At 48.1% G+C, this 25,462-nt stretch overlaps 2 protein-coding genes across 2 annotated transcripts in view; one reads left to right on the top strand and one right to left on the bottom strand.

Moving 5' to 3' along the window:
* Window positions 1-7,543, top strand: part of INPP4A (inositol polyphosphate-4-phosphatase type I A) — a 115,680-nt gene extending 108,137 nt beyond the window's left edge. Inside the window, exons 24-25 of the mRNA XM_081100669.1 lie at window positions 775-929; window positions 5,294-7,543. Coding sequence (XP_080956795.1) covers window positions 775-929; window positions 5,294-5,474 — 336 coding nt within the window. The 3' untranslated portion in view covers window positions 5,475-7,543. The remainder of the gene's footprint in view (window positions 1-774; window positions 930-5,293) is intronic.
* Window positions 7,544-15,657: 8,114 nt separating this feature from the next.
* On the bottom strand, window positions 15,658-25,455 carry COA5 (cytochrome c oxidase assembly factor 5). Its single transcript, XM_081100668.1, has 3 exons — window positions 25,271-25,455; window positions 17,830-17,913; window positions 15,658-15,945 (listed from the first exon to the last, which is right to left on the bottom strand). Exons 1-3 carry the CDS (start codon window positions 25,367-25,369, stop codon window positions 15,904-15,906), a joined length of 225 nt encoding a protein of 74 aa, XP_080956794.1. The 5' UTR covers window positions 25,370-25,455; the 3' UTR covers window positions 15,658-15,903.
* Between the last annotated feature and the right edge of the window lie 7 nt (window positions 25,456-25,462).

Raw genomic sequence — 25,462 nt, 5'->3', positions numbered from 1 at the left:
ACACGAGCTCAGATCTGAGTGTGCTGCCAAATGAGGTTGCCACAGACTTACCCTTCTGTTTTAAGGCTTTCTGGATTTGGGGACTGTGTCCCGAGAATGGTACCTAGTGATGCAGAGGAAGTGACCCAATACATCCTTCCGGGGGGCGAGGGACGCCCTGAGTGTTCCTTTTCTAGCCCGGAGGGACCTACCTGGGAGCCCCTCATGCGTGAGGAGGCACATAGGCCTCGTCCTGCACCAGGCCCCAAGCAAGGGGAGGATGGGAAAGGCCTGGGGCCTGTGGTCAGCAGGTGGCTCTCGGGCAGTGTTCTGAACAGGCCCCCATCTGTGTGGGAGAGGAGAGGAGAGGAGAGGAAGCCAGAGAGGCCTAAAGCCCTGATGGGCTGGACATCCTCTGGCTGCTCTGACCTCCTGGAGCTGGTCCTTGCTGCTCCTCCTGCGTCCTCTGAGGGCCCGTGCCCAAGGGTGAGGGGTGGTGGTGTCGGAGTTGGAAGAGACTAGCTGGAAGGGCACGGACAGAGGGTCACCTCCGAAAGGGAGGGGGCCTGGCTGGGAAGGCGCCTCCTGTGGGAGCAGGTGCCCCAGGGCAGCTGGAGGGCGGAGGTGCCATGGCAATGCCTTTCTCCATCACGGGGAGCAGGTGCAGAGGGAGTGGCTGGGCCTGGGATGGAGCTGTGGCCACATCCTCGCTGGGGCCTTGGAGCCTCTGTCCCATGTGGGGCCTCTAGTTCTGCAGAGTCGCCCTCTAAGCGTGGCTTGTTTTCCTGTGGGCAGATCTGCCGCCGTCTTAACGGGGTCCGGTTCACCAGCTGCAAGAGCGCCAAGGACCGCACAGCCATGTCGGTGACGCTGGAGCAGTGCCTGATCCTGCAGCACGAGCACGGCATGGCCCCGCAGGTCTTCACCCAGGCCCTGGAGTGCATGCGCAGGTGAGTGCGTGCCTGCCGCGCCCGCTGCCGCCCCCGCTCCCCGGCACAGCCCCCTCGCTCCAGCGCCATGCTCTGGTTTGACTTTGGAAAATACACTAGCGTCTACGAAGTCAAACTACTGGCGCTCTCAAATGGAGACAGCGCTCTCCTTTCAGCCAAGGGAATGTAACGAGCTAGCAGCTTAGAGCAGGACTGCACTGACACAGGGAGACGCAGCTCGGGTCAGGGGGAGCCAGGGAAGGCCTCTGGCCCATGGCATCCCAGCACCTGCTTGCTGCGGGTGTGAGTTAGAGCAGAGTGCTCAGCATGCACCTGCTGCCACAGCATCGGATGTCTCCTTGCTCACGTGAGCAACAAGAGCTGTCTGCAGGTGGCACTGGTCTGCTCCGCTTCTCTGGCAGTTGACACAGTTTGCTTTTTTGAGCAAAGTGTCAGATGAGTGCTCTGTGGTAATGGCAGCCCCTGCCTGCCCGGGCCGTGGCGACCTCGCCCTAACGGTGCTCAAATTCCGAGGCGGCAGCGTGTTTGCAGGGTGAAACTGGCACTAAAGGCTGCCTGCTGCCCCCCGATGCCGGGGAGCGCACCGCACATACCAAAGAAAGGATAAGAAACCTGGTCCGTCTCCTTCGCTGAGGTCCCCAATGCTGTCAGTCTCGTCTCCAGCCGTCACTCCCACCGAATGTCTGTGCCATCTGTCCTCTCACCGAGTTCCTTAAAGTGTTCAATTCTCTTATCCTTTCTGTATGTTTCTGCCCTTTGACCTTCTCACAGCGATGCACAAGTGCCATGCCTGAGCCCTGCCTCTTGATCACAGCACCTTGTAAAAGTGAAAGTGTTCTGTTCCTGTTCTGCTTTCCAATCTCCTCTGCACCCCTCTGCCATCTCAGAACACACCTCCCTGCCCTGAGCCTCGGGAAGCTGGAGGCTCTGCCCGTCCCTGACCAGCTCAGGCCTCAGGCCCAGGGTCCTGGTGCTTCCAGCCACATCTGTGTCCTGGCACCTGAGAGCTGGTGGGAGGCCAGTCTGCTGACATGCAGACCTCAGCCAGCAAAGGAGCAGGAGCAGTGGAGGGGGTGCCTGCGGTTGTCGGGGCGAATATTAGGAGCAGGTCCATTCAGGAGCAAGTGAAGCCTGAAACATCACTGCAGGCAGAACAACTAAACCAACACATCATGAGAGGCGGGCTTCCTTGGAAAAGCAGTAATGCCAGGAAGCAGAAGGCAGCAGGAGGAGGAGGCCCAGTAAGGGAAGGATCGGCTCCATAAGGAGCCGTGGGCTGAGCCTGCAGGTGCTGAGCAGGGCGTGACACAGGACGCTCAGGACGTCACTCACCCTGGGGTCGCCGGCAGTCGGAGCCGACTCCGCGGCACAGAGCACACACCGTTTGGTAGACCAGCCTGAGCCCGGTGAGCAGTCGCTACGTAGACCTCTGCCCGGTGTTAGCCAGTGAAACAAGAACTCCTCCTGGCTGCATCTGAGCACAGAGGCCTCTGGAGGCCAGGGGGAGAGTGGCCTCCCGAGAGACAGGGACGGGCCCGCCGGCGGCCTGCAGGTGCACAGCTAGTGTTACAGTTCACAACACATGAAGCACTGTTTACTTCCTGTCACGTGATTAGTCAGTATTCCTTATAGGAAAGTTAGAGTAGGGGTTGTTCACACACCAAAAAAATTTCCGTATTCCTACTACTAACAAGTAACAGTGCTAACATTTGGTACATATTCTTTCATACATACCTACCTACATACATGCATGCATACATGCAGGTGTGAGTGTAGTTAATTCACACATTGGTTAACCAGCCCCTGAATAATACAGAAAACAAAACACACAAATACAATTATATGTGCAATTCTACCTTTTGTTTTAGCCTGCTGTTTATTATTTTTTTAAAATATTTCTATTGATTTCAGAGAGGAAGGAGAGGGAGAGAGAGACAGAAACATCAATGATGAGAGAGGATCATTGATCAGCTGCCTCCTGCACGCCCCACACTGGGGCTCGAGACGACAACCCAGGCATGTGCCCTGACTGGGAATTGAACCATGACCTACTGGTTCATAGGTGGACGCTCAACCACTGAGCCATGCCAGTTGGGCTTAGCCTGCTTTTTTCATTTAACTACCTTGTGAGCATTTTTCAGGTAAATAAATATAGACCTTATCATTTTTAGCATAGAATAACTTACCCAATTGATGAGGTCATGGACTATTTAAGCTGTGTATGGTTTTGAGCACTTTATTTTACTTATTTTTTATTAATCTTCATCTAAGAGTATTTTTTCCATTAATTTTTAGAGAGTAAAAGGGGGCGGGGAGAGAAACATTGATGTGAGAGACACATTGCTGGTTGCCTCCCACCCCCCCTCCCCACACACCAGGACCAGGAATCTAACCTGCAGCCCAGGTATGTGCCCTTGACCAGAAATCAAACCCACAACCCCTCAGTACGCATGTGACTAACCACACTGCTAGGGCCGTTTGAGCACTTTAAATTATGTGTGAGTATACTTCTGTGTGTTCCCAGCCACATTTTTCCTGTTGATTTCTTAGGTTAGAAAGGCTTTAAACCAAACTGACAGACTTGCCACACCAGCTGGACTCCCTCCCTGGGGGTGTTACCACTCCTGCCACCCTTCTGGGCGCTCCCGACTGCTGTTGGCCTGTTTTCTTTCCTTGCAGTGAGGACCCCAGGTCCTGAGCGGGGAAGGCCTCCTGAGGGACAGGCACCATTCCCTGGCCTCCCTGCCTCTCTCAGACCCCACCCACCTCCAATGATGTTTGTCTTCTTAAAGTTTCTTGTTGATGTTTCTCTGAATTTTCTGACATCTCTACAGTGAACACATATATTACCATAATAATCATTTAAGAAGTTAGTAAAAACAAAATTCCATCCTGTTTTGCCTCCGTTCACCCCAGAATCCTCAGCACCAGCACCTGCTGCCTGTCCCCCTGACCTGGTGGCACCGTGGGCTCTGGCCACACGCATTTGCTTTAAGGTGGGAAGATGTGTGCGCACACTACCAGCCCAAGGGGACTGAGTCCTCAGCCACTGTTTCTGGCTACAGTGGTGGCCAGGCCTGGGCTCAGCTGAGAGCCCTGCGCAGGCAGCAGGCAGCAGTGGCCATGCTCCCGAGTGAAGGAGTGGGTTTCGGGTCTCCTGCTTTCTCCCTTGTATTGGACCAGGTGGGAGAGGACAGCGTGCAGGCCAGGCGTGGGCGGTGGGGAGTGGGCGGGCACCTCCTCCTGGAGGCCCAGGGTGGGCAGTGGCAGTGCCATGCTACAAATGTGAACAGCCAGCTCTCTCAAAATTTGCCCAATTGGGGGGCATAAATATTCAAGCTATCGGGGGACGCCTTGGGTCAGGTGGTGGGGAGACATGTGCACATTGCTGGTGGTCCCTCTGCCTCCAGTGCCGCTGCAGCCCTCAGAGTGGGCCTTCCTACATAGCCACAGAGATGCCCCGACTGCCCAGGCTAGGGGACCATCCTCGAGTGCCCGCAGCCCCAAAAGTGTCCCTGTCAGAGCGGCACATCCCAGCAGGGCCAGCCAGGCTTCCGCTTCCTCTGGGCAAGCCCAGGACGTCGGGCCCGTCCCTCTCCCAGGGGGTCCTCGGGGGCCGCCACTGTGTCCCAGCCCGTGGGCTCTGACACTCTCACCACCTTGGTGGCCATGCATAGGGCACATGGTCCCAGAGTCCTGTGGTTCTGGCTGCCTCTCACCTCAGGCATTTCTCCTGGAGCACCCAAAGCGGGGAACCCAAATTTCCAGGGAAGCTGGTTTGGATGCCATTCTTGGGGACAGTAACTGGAAAAGCTGGAGCACTAGTAGTTCTTGCCTGCCACTGCTCAGCCTGACTGGCGGGGGCTCCGCCTGCGGTTGACAGTTGAGGTAAGTGGTCTTTGTTTGATCCGCTCATCAAGAGGCAGTGTGGGCAAGCTCAGCTGCCCCGCCGCTCAGGCACCTGTGGGAAGGTCACGCAATGGTTCTTCATGCTCAGCTTGCTATTTGAGGTCCGTGTCTTCGCAGCATGTGAGCGCATGGCAGGCCGCATGTGCGTGGGCAGCTGAGAGCGTGAACATGGAAAACCATTCCGCCCGCCTACGTGTGTGTGTTCGGTAGACTACAGTACTTTTTCTTATTTCCACTTCTCTTTCTCTCCTTTTTCTTGTAACTGCTGGTTTTGTTTTGGTATTCCTGTCACACCCTTTTCTGTTGTGGTTTCATCCCCTTTTTAAAAATTTTATCTTTTGGTTCTCCTCTTTTTCCCATAATTTTGGTAAAATCCATTGCATGTGTCTCTCTTTATTTCCTTATTTCTTTTTCCTTTTTCTTTTCCTTTCTCCCAAACCTTTTCCTTTTCACAGCATTGGAACACGGGAGGTAGTCACCCAGAAGAACTTGAGCGGCCTGGTGCCCATCCGAGACTTAAGACTAGACCCCAGCCTCCTCTGTTCCATCCCGCTGTTAGCGCTGAGCCCCAATTTACTGATTGTGTGGCTGTTTCTGAGCATAGCGTACCTGGTGGCCAAATTGCGTTGCAAATGAATGACATTATGAAAAATTAGTCACAAGAAAACACAAGTGCCAGAGTATGTCCCACCACCGGGCACCTACCTGGACAGAGGGATGTGTCAGAGCGGGTCTGCCCAGAGAGATTTCATGCCTTACTGTTTGCCCTTTGTTGTTTTGAACTGTAAATACCTGCCGAATATTTCACCAAGAGGACTTGTTTGTTCAAATTCTATAGTTTTCAGTGCTTGTAACATGTTCTCACAGTGCCCTGTGACTGCATTGTGTAGCTGGCCTGGAATCACTTGTACCTAATCTCTTACTTTCTGATGTAAAGCTATTTGTTACCTGTATCTCTCACATGCCCTGTTTCCAAGAGAAAGGAATTCTGTCTGAAAAGAGTTTGTATATTTGATACTATTCCTTGAATGTGCGCTGACCTTCCCTTTCCTTTTGAAGAGGAATGAGGACGGCAGATGCGTTGTAACTGGCTCCGCTGTGTGAGCCTCTTTGATAGGACCTGGCCTTCCTGCTTTCATTTCAAAGCGCAGTCCCTTAAGTTACAGTAGCAAACAGTGTGCAGAATCATCACATTTCCTTGCTCATGTTTATTATTTCCAGTGTGAGATGACAGAAGCTGTGAACACAGTAGCACATTGTACCAAGTGAGGCACATAAAATAACATCACATGTGGCTTTCAATGTCCTCTTCTACATCCTTAAGGACCGTTAAAGCGATTACGGGAATTAATGCATAGAGTAATGAAAGGCTGTTAAAGTTATACGTGTTTATTTTTCTTGAAGTAGCATTCTTCATTTTAAAGAGCTTTGAATTTGGATTAAAGTCCCGACATCTTTTCTCTCCAGAAATCAAATGTAGTTAATAATGAAAAAACCAAATGTCAAAGAAAAATGACCTAAAAATGACGCTTGCCTGTTGGGCAGTTGTGCCGGATGGAGCTGTGAGCGAGAGGAGTTACTTTGGTCTCTGCTATTATCGCTCCTAATTTTAAGAAGGTCCTGTCCATAGCTGGGGTGACTTAATAACACCCGCGTTTGGCAGAAGGAGCTGTACACCGTGGTGGTGACAGAAGGAACTGGGGAGCGTCCCACGGGCCCTGCAGGCGGAACGCCCAGCGGCTCTGTCTTTCAGCTCAGATGGTGTTGTGATCTGGTCTTGACCTCTAGCTGGCTCCACACACTGTCTTTTATGAAAATGTTTTTTGGTTTTTTACCATTCTAGAAAAATGAGTGAATTTAGAGAAGCTGGCTTTTCCAGAAACTTGGCACTTACACATGCACACAAACCCAGTCTCCACAGAATCTGGCCTCTCCATTCCGCCTCCCAGACTTCCAGAACTTATCCTGGGGTTTCTCTGTTTTGGCATCAGACCTGCATCTGGGTCCTAGGGGTCGCAGAAGCAGTTAACAGCGAGTAACGAATGCAGATGGAAACTTTGATTCACGAACCGGGGGAGACGTTCTCCTCATAGGCCTGCGCACCCTTTCCCAGGCCTGGAGCACTGTGGGCGAGAGCAGAGGTTACACTGCCTTTTTTGGAACAAATGGGTGGCCGTGCTGTGGCACAGTTCCTGCATCCCTCAGAGGGTCTCCAAGTGCCCAGGGAGTGGCTGGGCACGTGACCCTGGTCCCCAGGGTCTGAGTCTTTGAGAAGGACCTTGCCCACTTGCTCTCCTGCTTGTGGTGTACATGACTCTTGTTCACTTTATGTGGAGGCGGGAAAGTAGAGCCCACACACAACCCCCCAGGCAGGGCTCTGGGGAGAGATCCCCATGCCCCTGGGGTGACGCGCCCTGGCGCTCACCTCTGACTATAGACAGCCCGCCCTCCTCTTCCCTGGGCCTCCTTGATCCGTCTGGCTCCATTGACTCCCTGGAGCCCACCGCACGGCAGGGGGGCCATGCCAGCAGCAGAAGCCTGGAGGCAGGGGGTGCTCTGGGCTGCTTCCTGCTGCAGTGGGTTGGGCATTAGGTGGAGGATGGGGATGGTAGGGGGAAAGGGCCAGCATGAGAGAGGACACCATCAGCCTAGGCCAGCTGTGGGCAAACTACGGCTCGTGGGCCGGATCCGGCCCATTTGAAATGAATAAAACTAAAAAAAAAAACTGTATCCTTTTATGTAATGATGTTTACTTTGAATTTATATTAGTTCACACAAACACTCCATCCATGCTTTTGTTCCGGCCCTCCGGTCCAGTTTAAGAACCCATTGTGGCCCTCGAATCAAAAAGTTTGCCCACCCCTGGCCTAGGCTGTGGCTTGTTGGTTTTTGGGAGAACAGCTGAGAAAAGAGACTCGGTGTGCCCACCCTTCATGCTGAGTTTTAATCTCACGAAGGCCTTTTACTCATGAAATCAGGCTAAAATCTATCCAGATCTCCCCTGCGTTAGTGAGAAGCGGGCAGGATGAAACAAGGGAAGGTGGGTCAGGAACGGGCGTCGCTGGGCTTGGTGCTGGTTTCCAGGCTGCTCTAAGGTGAGGCGAGCGCTGAGGCCTGGCCACCGGCCACGTCAGGTCCCTGAGACACCGAGGCATCCGCTGCGTTCTGAGAGGTAGAGCCCACAGGAGGGGAGACCAGAGCTGTGGTCCATTCTGATTTTTCATTTAAAATGGATGTTCTCCAAAAGTTTATGCTATAATCCATTCAGCTGGTTAAGCCAGTAATTAGCTTCTTTAACATATAAATAAAAGATAATGTCAAAGTTCCCAAATTATTCTTTGCCCCTTCAAAGAAATTTGGCATTGATTCTGATGGATGGCTTCTGAGAAGTATGCATATCCTGTATAATAAAAGGCTAATATGCAAATCGACTGAACGGCAGAATGACCGGTCGCTATGATGTGCACTGACCACCAGGGGGCAGACACTCACCGCAGGAGCTGCCCCCTGGTGGTCAGTGCACTCGCACAGTGAGCACACCACTCAGCCAGAAGCCGGGCTCAGGGCTGGCGAGCTCAGAGGTGGAGGGAGCCTCTCCTGCCTCCGCAGCAGCGCTAAGGATGGAGACTACGTGATGTGGGCATAGAACTTGAAGCTTCTGTTGAAATGGAATTAAATCTTACCTGATCATTGGACGTAGACAAACATGGCCATCGTTCCCTCTAGGGCCTCCTGGGACGCCCATGACACCTCACTGAGGCCTAAAGGCTCTGGGGCCAGGGAAGCATGTTTGAGTTACTAAGTTACTTAATCACAAGCAGGGGACTACTTTTCTGAAATACCCAGGCTTCTGCATAAATTTACAGTCTCACCCAAAATATTTCACATGTTCTTGAAAATGAGAATGTCATTTTCACTTTAAAAGGCTCAAGCACTTTCCAATAACATCTTTTTTAAAATGCATGATATAATGGTGTTGATACGATTGGAAATATTTTTTTTAAATCACTGTTTCTTGGTAACTGCAAATTTTACATCTCATAGGAGGGAGTTTTGTACTAAATTTGATAACTAGTTGATTTAATTGCTAGTCTTAGAAAATATAAAAGTAGTTAGACCACGCAATAGAAAGTCATTTATATTCAGAATTGCTTTCACCTGTGAATTTGATACACACTTTCCAGAGAACTCCCCCGATGCTGTCCTTCAGGACCATGAGGCCTGCCTGCGCACCTCATCCTCTTGCTCTGCATTTGCTTTGCTGCACTGGGTTACCATGACAACCCCCCACCAAATGCAGCACCATTTCTCTATGAAAGGGCACCTGGGGGCTCTCACTGGCTCTTCTGAAAGGTGGCCACCCTGAGGGAAGCCCACCTGGAGAAGGTGGCCGGCTACCACCAGGAAACGGTGGGGGGGGGTCCCTCCTTCACGACACTCCAGCCCTGATAGCCATTCAGACCCTCCAGGCAGCCGTCACCTGGGCCCACTGGACTGAAGGCTTTGCACCTGGGGGACAGCCGGTAGAACAGCCTTCTCAGTCACGTGGCTTTGCTAACATAGAAAGATGCAACTTCTTAAAGGCTTTGGTAAGAGTCCCACTACTTCTTTTACATTTAATTTGTTATGTAACAGAATCTTTGGCCCACCACAGAACCATGAAATACCTAGACGTGAAACACATGAAACCATTAACTTTAAAAAACGTTTGCTTCCACTTACAGTGCTGCTTTCGCAAATGCAAAACTCAGCCCCACACACGCGCCCATCGCTGTGCTTCTTAACTGCCTTGTTCAGAAACCATCTTACGTGTGTATTGTTGCGAATAGTCTGGCGCCCATTTGAATTAACCTTTTTTTTATGCTATAAAATAATCAGTTCACTTCATCTTAGTTTAAGTCCTTTCTTTTTTTCCTTTTTTACTGCTGTCATTTCTTGTGCTTGTTTTTTCCCCAGTGAGGGTTGTCGAAGAGAAAATACAATGAAGAATGTTGGAAGTCGCAAATATGCATTTAATTCCCTGCAGCTGAAGGCTTTCCCCAAGCATTACAGGCCTCCCGAAGGGACTTACGGCAAGGTTGAAACTTGAACACACGGTGTCCTCTCTAGCTGTCATATAACAAATGTGGGGACCCTCTAGTGTCACACACGAGTTCTTCACCAAGACCTGAAGGACTGGTTTTTACTTTTGTGTTTTTTAAAAAATATTTCACTAAGGAGTCTATGAAGCATGTTTTTTATTCGGTTGGAATTAGTAGGAGGTAACGTTGGCTCAATAGTGTGGATAGTAACAACTGCCCATTTAAACCGCCTGCAGCCAGAACCTCACAGATAGATGTCATGATAGTCACCTGTAGGTCTGAGATGCTAAGACTTTTTAAATGTCCACTTAGGCAGCTGCTCACTTATTTTTCTACTAAGTAACTCAAAACTGAGCATCGAATTACAATCTACTTTTAAAAAATCTGAATGTAAAACAGTAAATAGTAAACAGTTGGATCCTGGGCAGACCAATAAGTGTTTTATGTTAATTCAGGTTTTGGGGAGAGGCTAGCTCTGGCTCAGGCAGTGAAAGCAGGTGGTTCCACTGAATTATCCTGTGAGGGCACAGGCGGGGCCAGAGCCGCAGGCTGAGAAACAGCCCAGACAGACTTTATGGGAAGGTAACCCCTGCAGAGCTGCTCACACAGTGGGGGCCACTTTGGAACGGTGTGTGCTGGGGAACAGGAAGCCTGCTGCCTGCCTGTCCTCTCAACCTGCACCCTGGCCCCACCCTGCCCGGGTGCAGGCCCCCTTCCCGGGCGCCCCGGGACCTCTTGGCAGTGGGGATTTATGTGTAGACAGTGGAAGCCTAAATCTTTCCAGAACAGACTTCCTTTTGTGGGTTTCCCAATTGTCTTCTAAAAATCAATACAATCATGTTTGAAGGTCTGATGAAAGTGTCTCTTACGTTTGCAATAATTGTTACTATCTTCTCATTCTGTTATGTAATGTGACTATTGAGAAAGTTGAAATTAGCTCTGAAAATGAGATGTTGAAAGGGATTAATGGGCCATAAAACAGGGATTTCATAGAAAATGATGTCTGGTCATCTATTATAAGATGATGAGTCTTATCTGCACATAGCAGAGTTTTTTCCTCAGTTTATATGTTTTATCAATTGTTTATTGTGATGATTATGTTCATATGTTATTTAAAAGGCTGTAAAAGAAATACGTGTGGCACATTGAAGATGTTGATCCTAATGATTGGTGCATCCTTAGGAAATCCCTGTGTCTAAGATTCTGGGAACTATTCTTCAGGCTCCTTTAGAAGTGCCACTTGGAAACATGTAACAAACTTGGGCCTGGGGAGCTGAGGCACAGGCAAGACTGCCCACGGCAGGACACAGGGTTGAACAGCAGGGAGGGTGCCACTCGATGGCCTTCCAGATCCCTGCCCACGCGGAAGCCAGTGCGCAGGCAGCGCTTGCTGTCTCCTGAGGGACACGGAGGGGACGTTCCCACGGGTTGCATGGGGCCTGGTGTGGAGGACGCGTCCATGAGGGACGGCTGCAGCTCATGTCGCTGTCAGAGAAACCCGCGTCCACCACGCCCCTGCAGAGGTGGGACCGGGGCAGGTTCTCTGGGCCCATCCCTGTTCAGTTTCCAATATGGCTGACAGCCTTTCACCTCTCACTGCTTCACCCATTTTGTAATTTTTCTAGTATCTTTTATATTTTCATCTTTTTTTATTTTATCATCACTACCTTTTAAAATATTCCCTTGTCTTCTTAAGTGCCACCCATATTTTTGTTGTTATTGTTTGAAGAGCATTAAATACCTGCATTTATCAAAAGGGAATATAGCAGATGTTGAGTCAACTGTTAGCAGTTTTGCATGGGGCACCTTTTTTGTGAATTATTTTCCAATTTTGGCTTCATATTATGCACATCATAAAACTCTAAGACTTGGCTAATCATGTAGGAAACGCTCAGGCTCCAGAATCCCATCTGAGCCCCGCGGCTCCCGTGCGGCCAGCCTCCCAGGGCACCCGCCGCGCGCTTACCATGCTCGCTCGCCGAGCAAGGCCAGTGGTCGTGGTGCTGGCAGTGCCTGGGACGGAAGGAGCTTGGAGTCCCAGGTGCACAGGAAGGCGGTCTTCCGGGCACCACAAAGTAGACGCCCAGTGTGCTTCTCGGCCACTGAGCAAGCACGGAGGCCTGAAGACCTGGCGCTGTGGGTGTCAGAGCACCTCAGCAGCTGCCTTTGGTTCCCTCTGAAACACACAAGTACCGTGCAGTAGTTTCGTCCCTGCAGTTGTATTTGCCAAGCTTCGTGCACTGAAGTACCTTTATTTATTTGTTTTGGCCAGTATTACTATATATGAACATGTACTGTTTTATATATTCTTAGCTCATTCAAAGCCATGTATGCTATAAATGTGCTAGTCTTTAGAAGGATAATAAATAACTGACGAGAACATTAAACTTGGTCTTGCCTGGCTCATTCTGTTGCATTAGGACGGGTTCTCTGGCCGGCATCTGACTGGACGATTATTAATGGGCGTTGCATTGCGTGCTTTGGTGTTTGTAAACGGGCCCATGAGAGAATTGTTTTATGACCGTTTTCACTCAATTGGAAGTGAAGGGGTATAGGAGGGTGGGACTAAGAGCATGGACGTCCACTCCACACAGCCCCAGGTACCAATCCTGTTGTCACTCCTTGGCTGGTGACTGAGCAAGTTGCCTGCCCTGAGGCTCTGCTTCCTCACGTGGGAAGTATGGACACAACAGTCCGTTCTTCACAAGGCAGTTGTGAGGCCCGTGGCTGAGTACCTGTTAGATGTTCCTGGCCACGTCCATTGATGTGGGTCACATCTTCTCTGGGTGCCTGGTGATCTGCATCACTTGCTAAGATGTTTCATTAATGGTTTGATTGTTCCTTATAACCAGATTACATCTTGTGCCTTTTTTTAGACACATGTCCCCAGTGACTTCCCTTGGATAAATTCCTGACAGTAGAAATGTACAATTAAAGGACAGTGTAAATGTTTTTAAATTTTTGAATTTTTCATACAGGCATACCTCGGAGATATGGCGGTTTGGGTCCCAGACCACCACAATAAAGTGACTATCACAGGCATGTCACACTAATGTTATGGCTTACCACTGTGTATAAATGTGCATACTCTACTATAATCCATTAAGTGTGCAATAGCAGTATGTCTAAAAAAACCAATGTATTTACCTTAATTAAAAATTACTTTATTATTTAAAAATGCTGACCATCATTTGGGCCTTCAGCAAGTCATAATCTTTTTGCTGGTCGAAGGTCTTGCCTTCAATTTGTAAAAACACAGTATCTGCGAAGCCCAGTAAAATGAGGTTTGCCTGTATTATTCCCAGAAAGTTAGGCTTCCCACCTGTAGCATGTGCCTTTTCCTTTTATTATTACTGATGTTAAAAATGGCATCTTGTTTCAAGTTCAATGTCTTTGATTATTGTGAAAACCGAACGTCACTTATACTTTTATTTATATTTCTACTTTGTGACTTCATTGGAGTGGTGGTCGTTTTTATGGATTGTTTGTAATATACAATACTGCATATCAATCTGTCATATGTTGCCAAGTTTTAAAACCAATTTGTCAGTTGTCTTTTAGCTTTACGATATGGGGATAGAGAAGTTTCAAACTTGAATGTGGTCAAACATACCTTTTTCTTTTTGATGTTTGTTTTGAAAACAAGTCCTGACTTTACTGAAGGTGAGTTGGCGTACCCGTCCCTGTCCGTGGGTAGAATGCCCCTCCCCATCCTCTGCTAAAATTTGGCAAATGGGCAGTAACTCTGCCTATTGTTATGACAGCTATCACTACCCAAGCTGTGACACAGAATCCCGAACGTGGAGGTACGGGATAGTCACACTGCAAACTTCCCCTCGACTCCTTTTGTGCCTCAGCACTATCTTTGCCAGGATTCCTTCCTGCACAGGCTCCCAAGGGGCCTTTTTGGCAGGTCTGCATTCAAATACAGAACTCATGGTGCTGACACGCTGTTGTATCATGTAACAAAGGGAAAGAAAGCTGAGACAGTGACAACTTCCACAGTGAAGAAGACGACTTTTTTTTTGGTTAATCCTCGCTGAGGGTATTTTTCCATTGATTTTTAGGAAGAGTGGAAGAGAGCGGGGAAAGACAGAGAGAAACATCGATTGGTTGCCTCCTGCACAAGCCCCAATCAGGGCCCAGGCCAGGGAGGAGCCTGCAACCGAGGTACGTGCCCTTGATTGGAATCGAACCTGGGACCCTTTGGTCCACTGGCCGCCGCTCTATCCACCAACTGGCTAGGGCAAGACATCTCTATCAGCGAGATGGATGTAGAAACAGCATTCCATGGCTTCCTGCTCCCTGCACTCGCCATCCCTTGGCTCTGTGCCTCCCTCCTGGTGGTCCTACCGCTTACCATCCCTCCCTCTTCACTGATTTGCTTGTCATCCTCCACCCACCACTAACATTACGGTATTCCCTAGGTTTCTGTCCTTAAATTTCTTCTTACTTGAATGCTTTTCTCAAAAAGCCTTATCTATTCCTATGGAATATATGACCAATTATTTGCTTATGACTCCCAAATTTCTAGGTCCACCTGAGCCTAAGTCCAGGTCCAAACACATCCTATTGTACATGAGTGTCTCCAACAGTCTGTCAACACCAAACTTCTGCATCCTCCTCCATGCAGGCTGAGCCTTCCTGATAAATGACCCCGCCTTCCACCCTGGGGTCATCTCCCTTGCCCAACACATCCCAGCAGCCGCTAAGATCTGTATCGCTCCAACCCACCCCTAACTCCACACACACAGCCCAGGTGCATGTCCGCGTTCTCTCTGATATGGACCACCATCACTCAGCCTTCTCATTTCTCCAAGGCCTTTCTCTGTGGCGATTTCTCTCCACAAAACGAGTGGCCCTTTTAGGAAAATACTTTACCTCATACAATTTTTAATATATATGATCATTATATCATGTATATCCTATCCATCATGCTAACTTACCCTTAATTTTGTCCAGCATGTTACTCTGTGTCCAAAACAGCAAATGTAATGACTGTTGCAAAGGAGCTACTCAAAAAGATTTATGGAATGAATAGATGGGTGGGCTTCTTCAGTGTCTCATATCAGTGTGCTCCGGTGGTGGCTTCTGGGCTTACCGGGATACACACACAGGGGGTTACAAGGTACTTATCAGGAGTGCACACGCAGGGAGCTACAAAGTACTTCCCAGGGTCACACACACACAAGTTAAGTTTCACTTTTAAGTAAAGTTAAAATTCACTCTAATACAAAATGGAGTTTGCTTATGCTAACCTATACTAACTAAACTTATTACTATAACAACTAAACAAGACAGATTAAATAAAAGACAGTTTTATCCTAAACTTTCCCAATAGACATTTTCTCCCAGGCTCCATGTTACTGATTTTAACAGTCCCAATAGTGGCTTTCAGAATATTCACAAAGGATGTACAAAGTGTGTCATTTGGTTGAATCATGTTTGAAAATAACTATCTTTGTGCTTTAAAACAATTTCTTTTTTATTTTTGGTTAATCCTCACCTGAGGATATTTTTTCCATTGCTTATCAGAGACTAGAAGGGAGGGAGAGGTGGGGGAGAGAAAGAGAGGGAGACACACACACACACACACACACACACACATCAAATGGTTGCCTCCCACCTGTGCCCCTTCCAGGTACATCCCCTTGACCAAGGTCAAACCCATGGTCCTTTGGTCTGCGGGCAGACACTCTGAGAAAACTGGTTTTAAAACCAATAAAATAGTTTTAAAACCATTTTTAAAATGCATTTATTATGCTCCCTTGCTCATAACTGGTCAATTACATTTTTCTTCTAAAAATAACTCAAAACAATAAAATTATTTATAGATATTAAAAACAGAAATCATGCATTCTCTCCAGGGCTCCAGGTCCAACCAAACAGGTGTAGGAAAAAACATGTTTCCAACTTTGGTTTCTGTGTTTTAAGGACCAGAGGAAATCCTTGTTGTATTCATCTTGGTTTCAACATAATAGTTATCAATATCCTTTTCTTCCTCTGAATCTTGATCTGGCATCCAACTGAAAATAAATGTACAATTAAATCAAATTTTGTACAACATAATTAAATACAAGTTTGCTAAGGGGCATCACTACTGGAAAGAAGTAAACCCGTTTTCAGCACAATTAAGAAGACAACTGTCAAAGCCCTTTCCCCACTCCCTTCTCCCAGGCATTTTCCTGGCCTCTCTCTTTCTCCTATGATCCAAGAGTTCTTTTGCCTCTATATCTCCTTTCCTGAGCCCATTCCTTTTATGGCTCACTTCTAGCTCTGTGACTTTCTAAATAAACTCTCTTATAATTTGAGTCTTGCATCTGAATTCTTTCTTAGCCAGAACTCATGTACCAAGGTTACTGAACTCCACTGCTCTAACGCTTGGTGCCATTTCCTGCCAACAATACAATGGATTCATTTTAAATGTACAATTCAAAAGTTTTTAGCATACTCAACCATCACCGAAATCTCTTCCCATTCTTTCCTAATCTTTCTTCCCCCTTCACCTGCACTAACAACTATTAATCTTTCTGTTGCTATAGATTTGTCTATTCTGGACATCTATAATAATAAAAGTGTAACATGCTAATTAGGCTGGATGTCTTTCTGGACAACCTTCCGGACAAAGCTGGGCTACAAGGGAAGCTCGGGTTCCGGGTGCCAGAGGGAAGCTGGTGCTGGCTACTGGGGGAAGGAAGACCTACTCTTGCACGAATTTCATGCATCGGGCCTCTAGTTTAATATAAATGCATATATGCAAAAAGACTGAAAAATAAGTGAGCTAAGTGTTTATCTTAAAGCTTTAGAAAAAGAAAAAATTAAACCTAAGGATAGTAGAATGAAGGAGAAACAGAAAACAATTAAAGACCAGAATTTTTTTTTAAAGGCAATTGTTAGAACTACCATAAAACCCCACAAAGAACCCAAAATATTAAAGATGGCATTAAAAACAAGTTCCATTTAAGGTCACAATAAGGATTTTCTCCTCAAGTTTACTATAAATTACATTGACCTTTTTCTCTGAATTAAATTCAATATATGTTGTTCTAGCAAACTATTTTCTACTTAAGTTTTGTTTAGGTTGATACTCAAATGTATCTGACATCTTTAAATAGCAACTGAAAAAAGAATGAGCCTTGAAAAATGGTAAGTAACACACAGCCATTTGGGGATTAAAAATCCTTCAGATACCTACTCATTTGATGACAGACAGGATTAAGCCTCTCAGTATAGCCTCTTAGGGGGGAGGAGGAAGGTGAAGAGTATATAAGGCAAATTTGCATAGGTTGTCAATATCACTCCCTAGAAATTCTACAGGAAGGAATTATTTTACAGACAGACCCTATTAATGAGTCCAACATAACCAATGTGGGACAGACAGCCATTTCTTCATCTGATCACTACACGAAGCTGAGCCATATTTTCAAAAAATGAATAATTTTTAAACATGGGAATCATAATCAGGATGATGAGATGCTTTGTACTATGAGCAAAAGATAATTCAAACTTCCCATCTAACCTTTGGTCTGAGTCCTACACTCACTGTTTGAAATACTAAGTAAAATTACCAGCACAATTTAAATTGTTTCAGGTTTTTGCCAAACATGTATAATTGAAGTTGCATTAGTTAGGTGTAACATTAGTCTTTCCTTGGAGGACTAATAGTGAATTACTACTTTAAATTATACTTGCCAAGACTTCATTTTCATCTTCAGAAATTCACAAAGGTCAGCAGCTATGATTAGTGTAGAGGCAGAATAGTAGTCAGCTATGGGTTTTCATGAAGCTACCTAACATTATCTCCCTCAAGTTACAAATAACATCACTACCACCTATTAATTACAAGTCACTCACATATTTAATTCTACATAGCTAGTTTTTAATGTAAGCTTTTAAGAATCTTTTCTTACCATTGATCTTTTACATTCAAAAAATGAATTCTTCAAAGCTCTGCAGTTTCCTTCCTTCAGACACTGCCGAGGGGATTTTCCTTCCTATGACAAATAAAACAATATAAGTACCTGGAAATTTCCTCAGAAACTGCATAACGGCCCTTCTGAAAACAGTTCTTTTTTTAAAAGCAAATGAGGAAAATAGTAATTTATGTAAGAGATAGTTCATAATTCATTTTAACTATTGTTACTTAAAAGAGAAAAGGCCAGAATTTTTTTTAAAAATATGTAAACTAATTCTGGGCACTTAGGGGGGCTCTTGAGGTCTTGAACACACTGGTTTCTACAGGATACTTTTCTTTAATATCCTATCTAATAAAAGAGAAACATGGTAATTAGCCGTACATCTGCTACCCTTCCCATTGGCTAATCAGGGCAATACGCAAATTAACTGCCAGCCAAGATGGCGGCCGGCAGCCAGGCAGCTTGAAGCGAACATGAGGCTTGCTTGCTTCAGTGACAGAGGACTCCAACGCTCCCCGCCTGCCGCTGCTGGCCTCTGAGCTTGCAGTTTGAAACATTGTTACAAATATAGAAGCTAAACAAAACCCCAGAAACCTGCTTTCAGCCAGCCGGGATCTCAGAGCTGGAGTTGAAACAGTGTTTCGATTATAGAACCCAAACAAACCAGATACCTGCTTTCAGCAGCGGAGGCCTAAGAGCTGGAGCCAAGCCTCAGAGCTAAAGCTGGCCCAGAATAAAAAAGAAAAAAAAAGAAAAAAAGGAGCGCTTGGGAGCTTCAGTCAACCGCCAGCCTGAAAACAGCCCTCAGCCCCTCACCCAGACTGGCCGGGCACCCCAGTGGGGACCCCCACCCTGAAGGGTGTGTGACCAGCTGCAAACAGCCATCATCCCCTCACCCAGGCTGGCCAGGCACCCCAGTGGGGACCCCCACCCTGATCCAGGACACCCTTCAGGGCAAACCAGCCGGCCCCCACCTGTGCACCAGGCCTCTATCGTATATAGTAAAAGGGTAATATGCCTCCCGGCACCGGGATCAGTGTGACAGGGGGCAGCGCCCAAACCCCGATTGCCCTGCGGCTCTGTGTGTGACGGGGCAGGGCCACAACCTCCCTATCCACCCTGCTCTGTACGTGACAGGGGAAGGTGCCCCAACCCCCTGATCAGCCCTGCTCTGTACCTGATAGGGGGGAGCTCCCCAACTCCCTGATCACCCTGCAGCTCTGTGTGTGACAAGCTGAGGTGCCCCAACCCCCTGATCGGCCCTGCTCTGTGTGTGACGGGGGGAGCTCCTCAACCCCCTGATCGACCCTGCTCTGTGCGTGACAGGGTACAGAGCCCCAACCCCCCTGATGGGCCCTGCTCTGTGTGTGACAGGGTACGGAGCCCCAAACCCGATTGGCCCTGCTCTGTGCGTGACAGGGTGGTGCTACAACCTCCCCATCGACCCTGCCTTGAGTGTGACGGGGCGGTGCCCCAACCCCCCAATCGGCCCTACCCTGAGCATGACTGGGGGTGGCATCGCAACATCCCGATCCGCCCTGCTCTGTGCATGACAGGGGGCGGCGCCCCAACTCCCCAATCAGCCCTGCTCTGAGCCTGACCAGGGGCTGCACCTAGGAATTAGGCCTGCCCTCTGCCACCCAGGAGCAGGCCTAAGCCAGCAGGTCGTTATCTCCTGAGGGGTCCCAGACTGCGAGAGGGCACAGGCCGGGATGAGGGATGCCCCCCCCCCCTGAGTGCACAAATTTTTGTGCACCGGGCCTCTAGTGTTTATATAAAAATCTAGAAACTGGTATCTCCAGCTCCTTATGGATAAGAAAAGGAAAGAGTAAAAGTGAAAAGAGTAATGGTTTCTTCATTGTTCTTAAAACTAAGACAAGAAGGTTGTGTGTACAACAGAGAGAGAGAACACACATGTGAGAGATCAGGCATCTGGTGAACAGGAGGGCTTGTTCTGGAATGTAGTACCAAGTGGCTTTAAAGTCACCACTTGTATCTTTTTGATGCAAGCAATTTTTGATGCCACCAACACATCTCTGCATTTTCCCGCCTCCTGCCCCCCACAGCCAAGTTCTCTATTCTGAGAAGCTCAACTGAGTAAAAATTGCAAGAGGAAAGGGAGCTATGAGCAGAATTGACATGTGTTTGTGAGAGAAGATCTGCCTAAGCCTGATGTGAAACTAACTCCTCTTTAAACAGTGAAAGCTCCAAAGGAGGTTACAAAGAAAACTGGGTTAAGTCATCATTCCCTTTCTGCCATCAAAGACATGATGCTGTTACAAGAATGTTCACAAGAGAAATGCTTACTTCTAACTCTTAATAAAAAGACATTTTTTTTTCAAGCTCTAACTATTAAAAATCCACTTTGACAAGGTAACAACTGCAAACTAGGTAAGTAGTATTTTTCTTTTAAGATAAGCATGGAATAAAAACCCTACTACTACCTCTACATTGTCTTAAAATATTTAAATAAATCTGCTGTAAATTTAACTTAACACAAAGGCACTTAAATATATTGGACATATTTCACAATTCAAAAAGGCAAGATTAAAATTTAATTGCAGCAAAATTTCTTTTTGAATGCCCTATCCTACTAATTTGTCTAGTAACTAAGCCCTCACGAGAACTAATTTAGTAAAAAAAAAAAAAGAAAAAAGAAAAAAAAAGAAAAAAAAATCAAGTCTGTGGGAAGTTAAAAAATGAATACTAGAAATTCCTGCCTACACAATAATACCAGGTAGAAAAGAAGATGTACACACTCAAAGGCTAACTGGCAGTGTGAGCACATCACAAAGCAGGGGGAAGTGCCTGCCAGAGGGGTTCAGTTTCCCAGGAATATCCTATATAATAAAAGGCTAATATGCCAGGAGAAACTAAGATGGCGGCATAGATAAACACCGGGAAATTGTCGCCTCCCACAACAATTGAAAAATACCGCAAAGGACAGAGCAGACATCACCCAGAACAACAGGAAGCCTGGCTGAGTGTAAATTCTACAAATAGAAGGAAAGAAAAGCACGCTGAGAGCCAGAGGAGCTGCTGAGGTGAAGTGCAGAGGTACGGCGGCTCTCACGCGCGCGCGAAAGGGGGTGGCACCTGAGGACGTGGCTGTTTTTTTTGAATCACAAGCTCCTGACTGCTCTGAACTCCGGTTCTGGGAAGTCTCTGGGGACCCAGGAATCATACGGGGAGAAGCTGGTCTGTCGGGCAGCGGGTGAACTTGAGTGCGGCTTTCCCTCAGGTGCTTGCAGCTGTGGACACTGAGACGCGCGACTCCGGGCGGAGAATCACCATAGCTGCTTTCACCGCCCTTTGACTCCCTGAGACCCCGCCCCACCCAGGCTGCAGCAGACGCTTTTGCATGTGAATGTACCTAACTGCAGCTGAGCCAGGCAGACCCGGAACTTCCAAGAGAAGGCCCAAGGCCCCGCAGCGGCTTGCATTGCTTCACAGCTGAGCCTCTTCGTGGCTCCTGCTGTGTGGCCTCAGGCAGAGGCTGAATTAGCACCTCCTTAGATCCAGGAGCCACTGTACCCAGTGGTCAGAGGGGGACCATCCAGATTGCAACTCCTCAGATCCATAAGGGACACACTCAGGGAGCAGACTCAGTGAGCACCAAAGCCCCACTGAAGCAAGTCTTGCACCAGAAGGGTATCTTCAGCACAGAAGTTCTCCCACTTCAGACACAGCTGATTCTCACAGCCAATTGGCCTGGAGGTCAATTCCTCCCAGTGATCCTACAACAACCAAGGCACCAAGAGTGCACCAAGAGTGTCCACCGCAGGTAACTGGGGAGGCTGAGCCACTGGGCCCTATAGGACACCTGGCGCGCAGGGCCACTCTAGTAACACAGGGAAGCAGCCAAAATGCGGAGACAAAGAAACAGGTCACAAATGGCAGAAATGGAGGAAAGCAAACGACTGGATATAGAGTTCAAGGCCACGTTTATAAGGTTTGTCAAGAATTTTATGGAAACCGCCGATAAATTTAATGAATCCCTCAATAAGTATAGTGAGACCATGGAGGACATGAAAAAGGACCAACTAGAAATTAAGCATACACTGACTGAAATAAAGAATAATTTACAGAGATCCAACAGCAGACAAGAGGATCCCAAGAATCAAGTCAAAGATTTGAAATACAAAGAAACAAAAAATACCCAACCGAAAAAGAAAAAAGAAAAGAGATTCCAAAAATATGAAGATAGTGTAAGGAACCTCTGGGACAACTTCAAGTGTACCAACATCAGAATTATAGGGGTACCAGAAGGAGAGAGAGGGCAAGATATTGAAAACCTTTTTGAAGAAATAATGACAGAAAACTTCCCCTACCTGGTGAAAGAAATGGACTTACAAGTCCAGGAAGCGCAGAGAACCCCAAACAAAAGGAATCCAAAGAGGAGCACACCAAGACACATCATAATTAAAATGCCAAGAGCAAAAGATAAAGAGAGAATCTTAAAAGCAGCAAGAGAAAGACAGTCAGTTACCTACAAGGGAGTACCCATACGACTGTCAGCTGATTTCTTAACAGAAACCATGCAGGCCAGAAGGGAGTGGCAAGAAATATTCAAAGTGATGAATACCAAGAACCTACAACCAAGATTACTTTATCCAGCAAAGCTATCATTCAGAATAGAAGGTCAGATAAAGAGCTTCACGGATAAGAAAAAGCTAAAGGAGTTCATCACCACCAAACCAGCATTATATGAAATGCTGAAAGGTATTCTTTAAGAAGAGGAAGAAGAAAAAGGAACTCTTACCATTTGCCACAGCATCGATGGAACTGGAGAGCGGATAAATACCACAGGATCGCACTCATTTGTGGAATATAATGAGCAACATAAACTGATGAACAAGGACTGATCCAGAGACGGTGAGGCATTGATTGGACTGTCGGGCCTTGGAGGGAAGGTAGGGGAGGGTAGGGGTAAGGGGGAAAGATCAACCAAGGGACTTATATGCAAGCATATAGGCCTAACCAATGGACACGGACAACGGGGAGGGGGGGGGGGTGAGGGCATGAGCAGGGGGGGGGGGTGGTGATGGTAGACGGTAACGTGGGAACAAGGACACATATGTAATATCTTAATCAATAAAAAATATATTAAAAAAAAAAAGGCTAATATGCCAATCAACCTAATGGCAGAACCACTGGTTGCTATGATGCACACTGACCACCAGGGGGCAGACGCTCAACGCAGCAGCTGCCCCCTGGTGGTCAGTGCACTTCCAAAGGGGGAGCACAGCTCAGCCAGAAGCTGGGCTCAAGGCTGGTGAGCGCAGTGGCGGTGGCGGGAGCCTCTCTCGCCTCCATGGCAGTCGGACATCCCCCGAGGGCTCCCAGACTGCGAGAGGGCACAGGCCGAGCTAAAGGATTAAACCCCCCCAGTGCATGAATTTTGTGTACCAGGCCTCTAGTAAATATATAAAACATCTGGAAAAAGACTGAACTTGAATTTTTTTTTTTAATATATATTTTATTGATTTTTTACAGAAAGGAAGGGAGAGGGATAGAGAGTTAGAAACATCGATGAGAGAGAAACATCGATCAGCTGCCTCCTGCACACCCCCTACTGGGGATGTGCCCGCAACCAGCATATGCCCTTGACCGGAATCGAACCTGGGACCCTTCAGTCCGCAGGCTGACGCTCTATCCACTGAGCAAAACTGGTTACGGCGAATTTTTTGAATTATATGAGGTTTAATGACATCAAGCTATGATTTGCAATTCATGAGGGAAAAAATCAAAATCTTACATTATTTTACTATTAAAGAAATATTAATAAAAGTAGAACATATACTGCTTATAAACACCAGCCTTACGCAGTGCTTGGCAATATAAAGGAAGATCATTTTATCTTCTTACTCAAAGTGAGTTCCCAATGTAAAATGAGTCAAGCAATTTTGAGGATAAAAATGACCCGGTTCAGTGTTACTTTAAAAGCTCAAACAGCCAGAAGTAAGGTTCTCTAAAATCAGAACAATGTTAGTGTTATTACAAAACACTTCAGATAGATGTTAATGAAGACGAAGTCCTTACTACTTAAATAGAATCACCTGGTGCGTTCATGCATCAGGGAAAAAAAAATTAACCCAAATTTCACCTGCTCAGCGTAATCAGAGATTTCCCCTCAGGCAGATTTGACACCCCAATCCCACCACTGCAACCACTCCCCCAAACCACCAAAGGCAGACTGTTGTCCTGGATCTGCAAAGCACACTGTTCTGCCTCGGTCCTGCCTTTACACGCCAGCTGAAGTCACCGCTCGGGATGAATTTACCACCAACTGTACATGCCCTTCCCTTTACGGGGCTGCCTATGAGCATCCGGTGCTCCTCGGTGACCCAGTCCAGCGTCAGTAAGGCCACTACCGACAGGGACCGCACAGCCTGTGCCCCGTGTCCCGGCCCCGCTCTCTCATTTTCCAGAGGTGCCGTTTCTGAACAGGAGAGGACGTGTCCCATTCATCCTGTCCCATTCATCCGGGCGCCCCTGTGCTGGAGCGTGGCACTCAAAAGTTTGCTAAATAAATTCAATCACTGCAAAAGTACAACCCAGCTTGGCCCTGACCGGTTTGGCTCAGTGGATGGAGCGGCGGCCTGCGGACCGACGGGTCCCAGGTTCGATTCCGGCCAAGGGCATGTTGGTTGCAGGCACATCCCCGGGGGGGGGGGGGTGCACTCTGATAAAATAAGGCGCTCTGCACTGGGCTCCCAAGGAATTCTGCTCCTAAACTACTTATTACGTCAGTGCTCACACAGCGTTTCGCGCAGGAACCTGGCTCCTCACATGCCTGTCCTTCCCTTCAGACCAGGCTGTGCCCCGCGTCCTGCAGCCGCTGCGCAGGCATTTCAGGGGCTGAAGGGGCGTTGGCGCGGGAGGCGCAGCCCGGACGCAGCCGGCAGGGGCGAGGGCGGGGCCCCCGTGTCCTCGCGGGCCTCGCGGGCACCGGGAAGCTGGGCTAGGTACCCTCTCAGGTCCATAACCGCTTAGACCTACAGTCGACCGGCGGCTGAAACTAGAAAACCAAACGTAAACCAGGACCAGAAGCACCGACACAGCCTCACGGTCAGGACCATTTGGGGATAGTTAACGCTCAATAACAGCGCCTTTCTGAAACTGTATCTCCAGTTGCACACCACCGACTGCCCTCTGTATGTGGAAAAGGCAGCATTCAATCAATGTTTATTTAACCGAAATGGTTTAATCTTCACAAAAATCTAACGGGGCGGCGTCGTGATCTCCCATTTAAAACCGGAGGGACCCGCGGCTCCCACAGCGGATACGTCCAAGCTGATTACGTCGGGGCTGCCGTGCGCACCCAGCACCCGTCACCCGGTCAGGTGCGCTGACCGCCGGCGAGGGCGGCCGGACACCGCGCCGGCCCGCCTCCCCGACCCCGCCGACAGCCGCCGAGGCGCCCGCGCGCTACCTGGAGCACACAGTGGGACTGCAGCAGGCAGGCGCCCAGGTCCTCCTTCACGCCCGCGCACGCGCCGCCCTCCGGCTTGTCCTCGTAATACCGCGGCATGGCTGCGCCGGCCGCCCGCCTCCCCCGCGCTACTTCCGGCCGCCACGGCAGCGACCCGGCTGCCCGCGAGCGACGTCCCCTGTGGAAGGAACC

Source organism: Myotis nattereri (genome assembly GCF_964212035.1).
Source record: "Myotis nattereri genome assembly, chromosome: 10".
NCBI classification, from domain to species: Eukaryota; Metazoa; Chordata; class Mammalia; order Chiroptera; family Vespertilionidae; genus Myotis; species Myotis nattereri.
The sequence above is the reverse complement of the archived record's forward strand: the minus strand, read 5'-3'. Positions and strand labels throughout refer to the sequence as shown.

Bases quoted from the DNA above. Each gene is read 5' to 3' on its own strand.
- COA5 (XM_081100668.1), bottom strand. From the start codon at position 25,369: ATGCCGCGGTATTACGAGGACAAGCCGGAGGGCGGCGCGTGCGCGGGC. The intron at 17,914-25,270 runs GTAGCGCGCGGG...TATTTGTCATAG, and splicing joins AGTCCCACTGTGTGCTCCAG to GAAGGAAAATCCCCTCGGCA. The intron at 15,946-17,829 runs GTAAGAAAAGAT...ATTTATTTTCAG, and splicing joins TTGAATGTAAAAGATCAATG to TTGGATGCCAGATCAAGATT.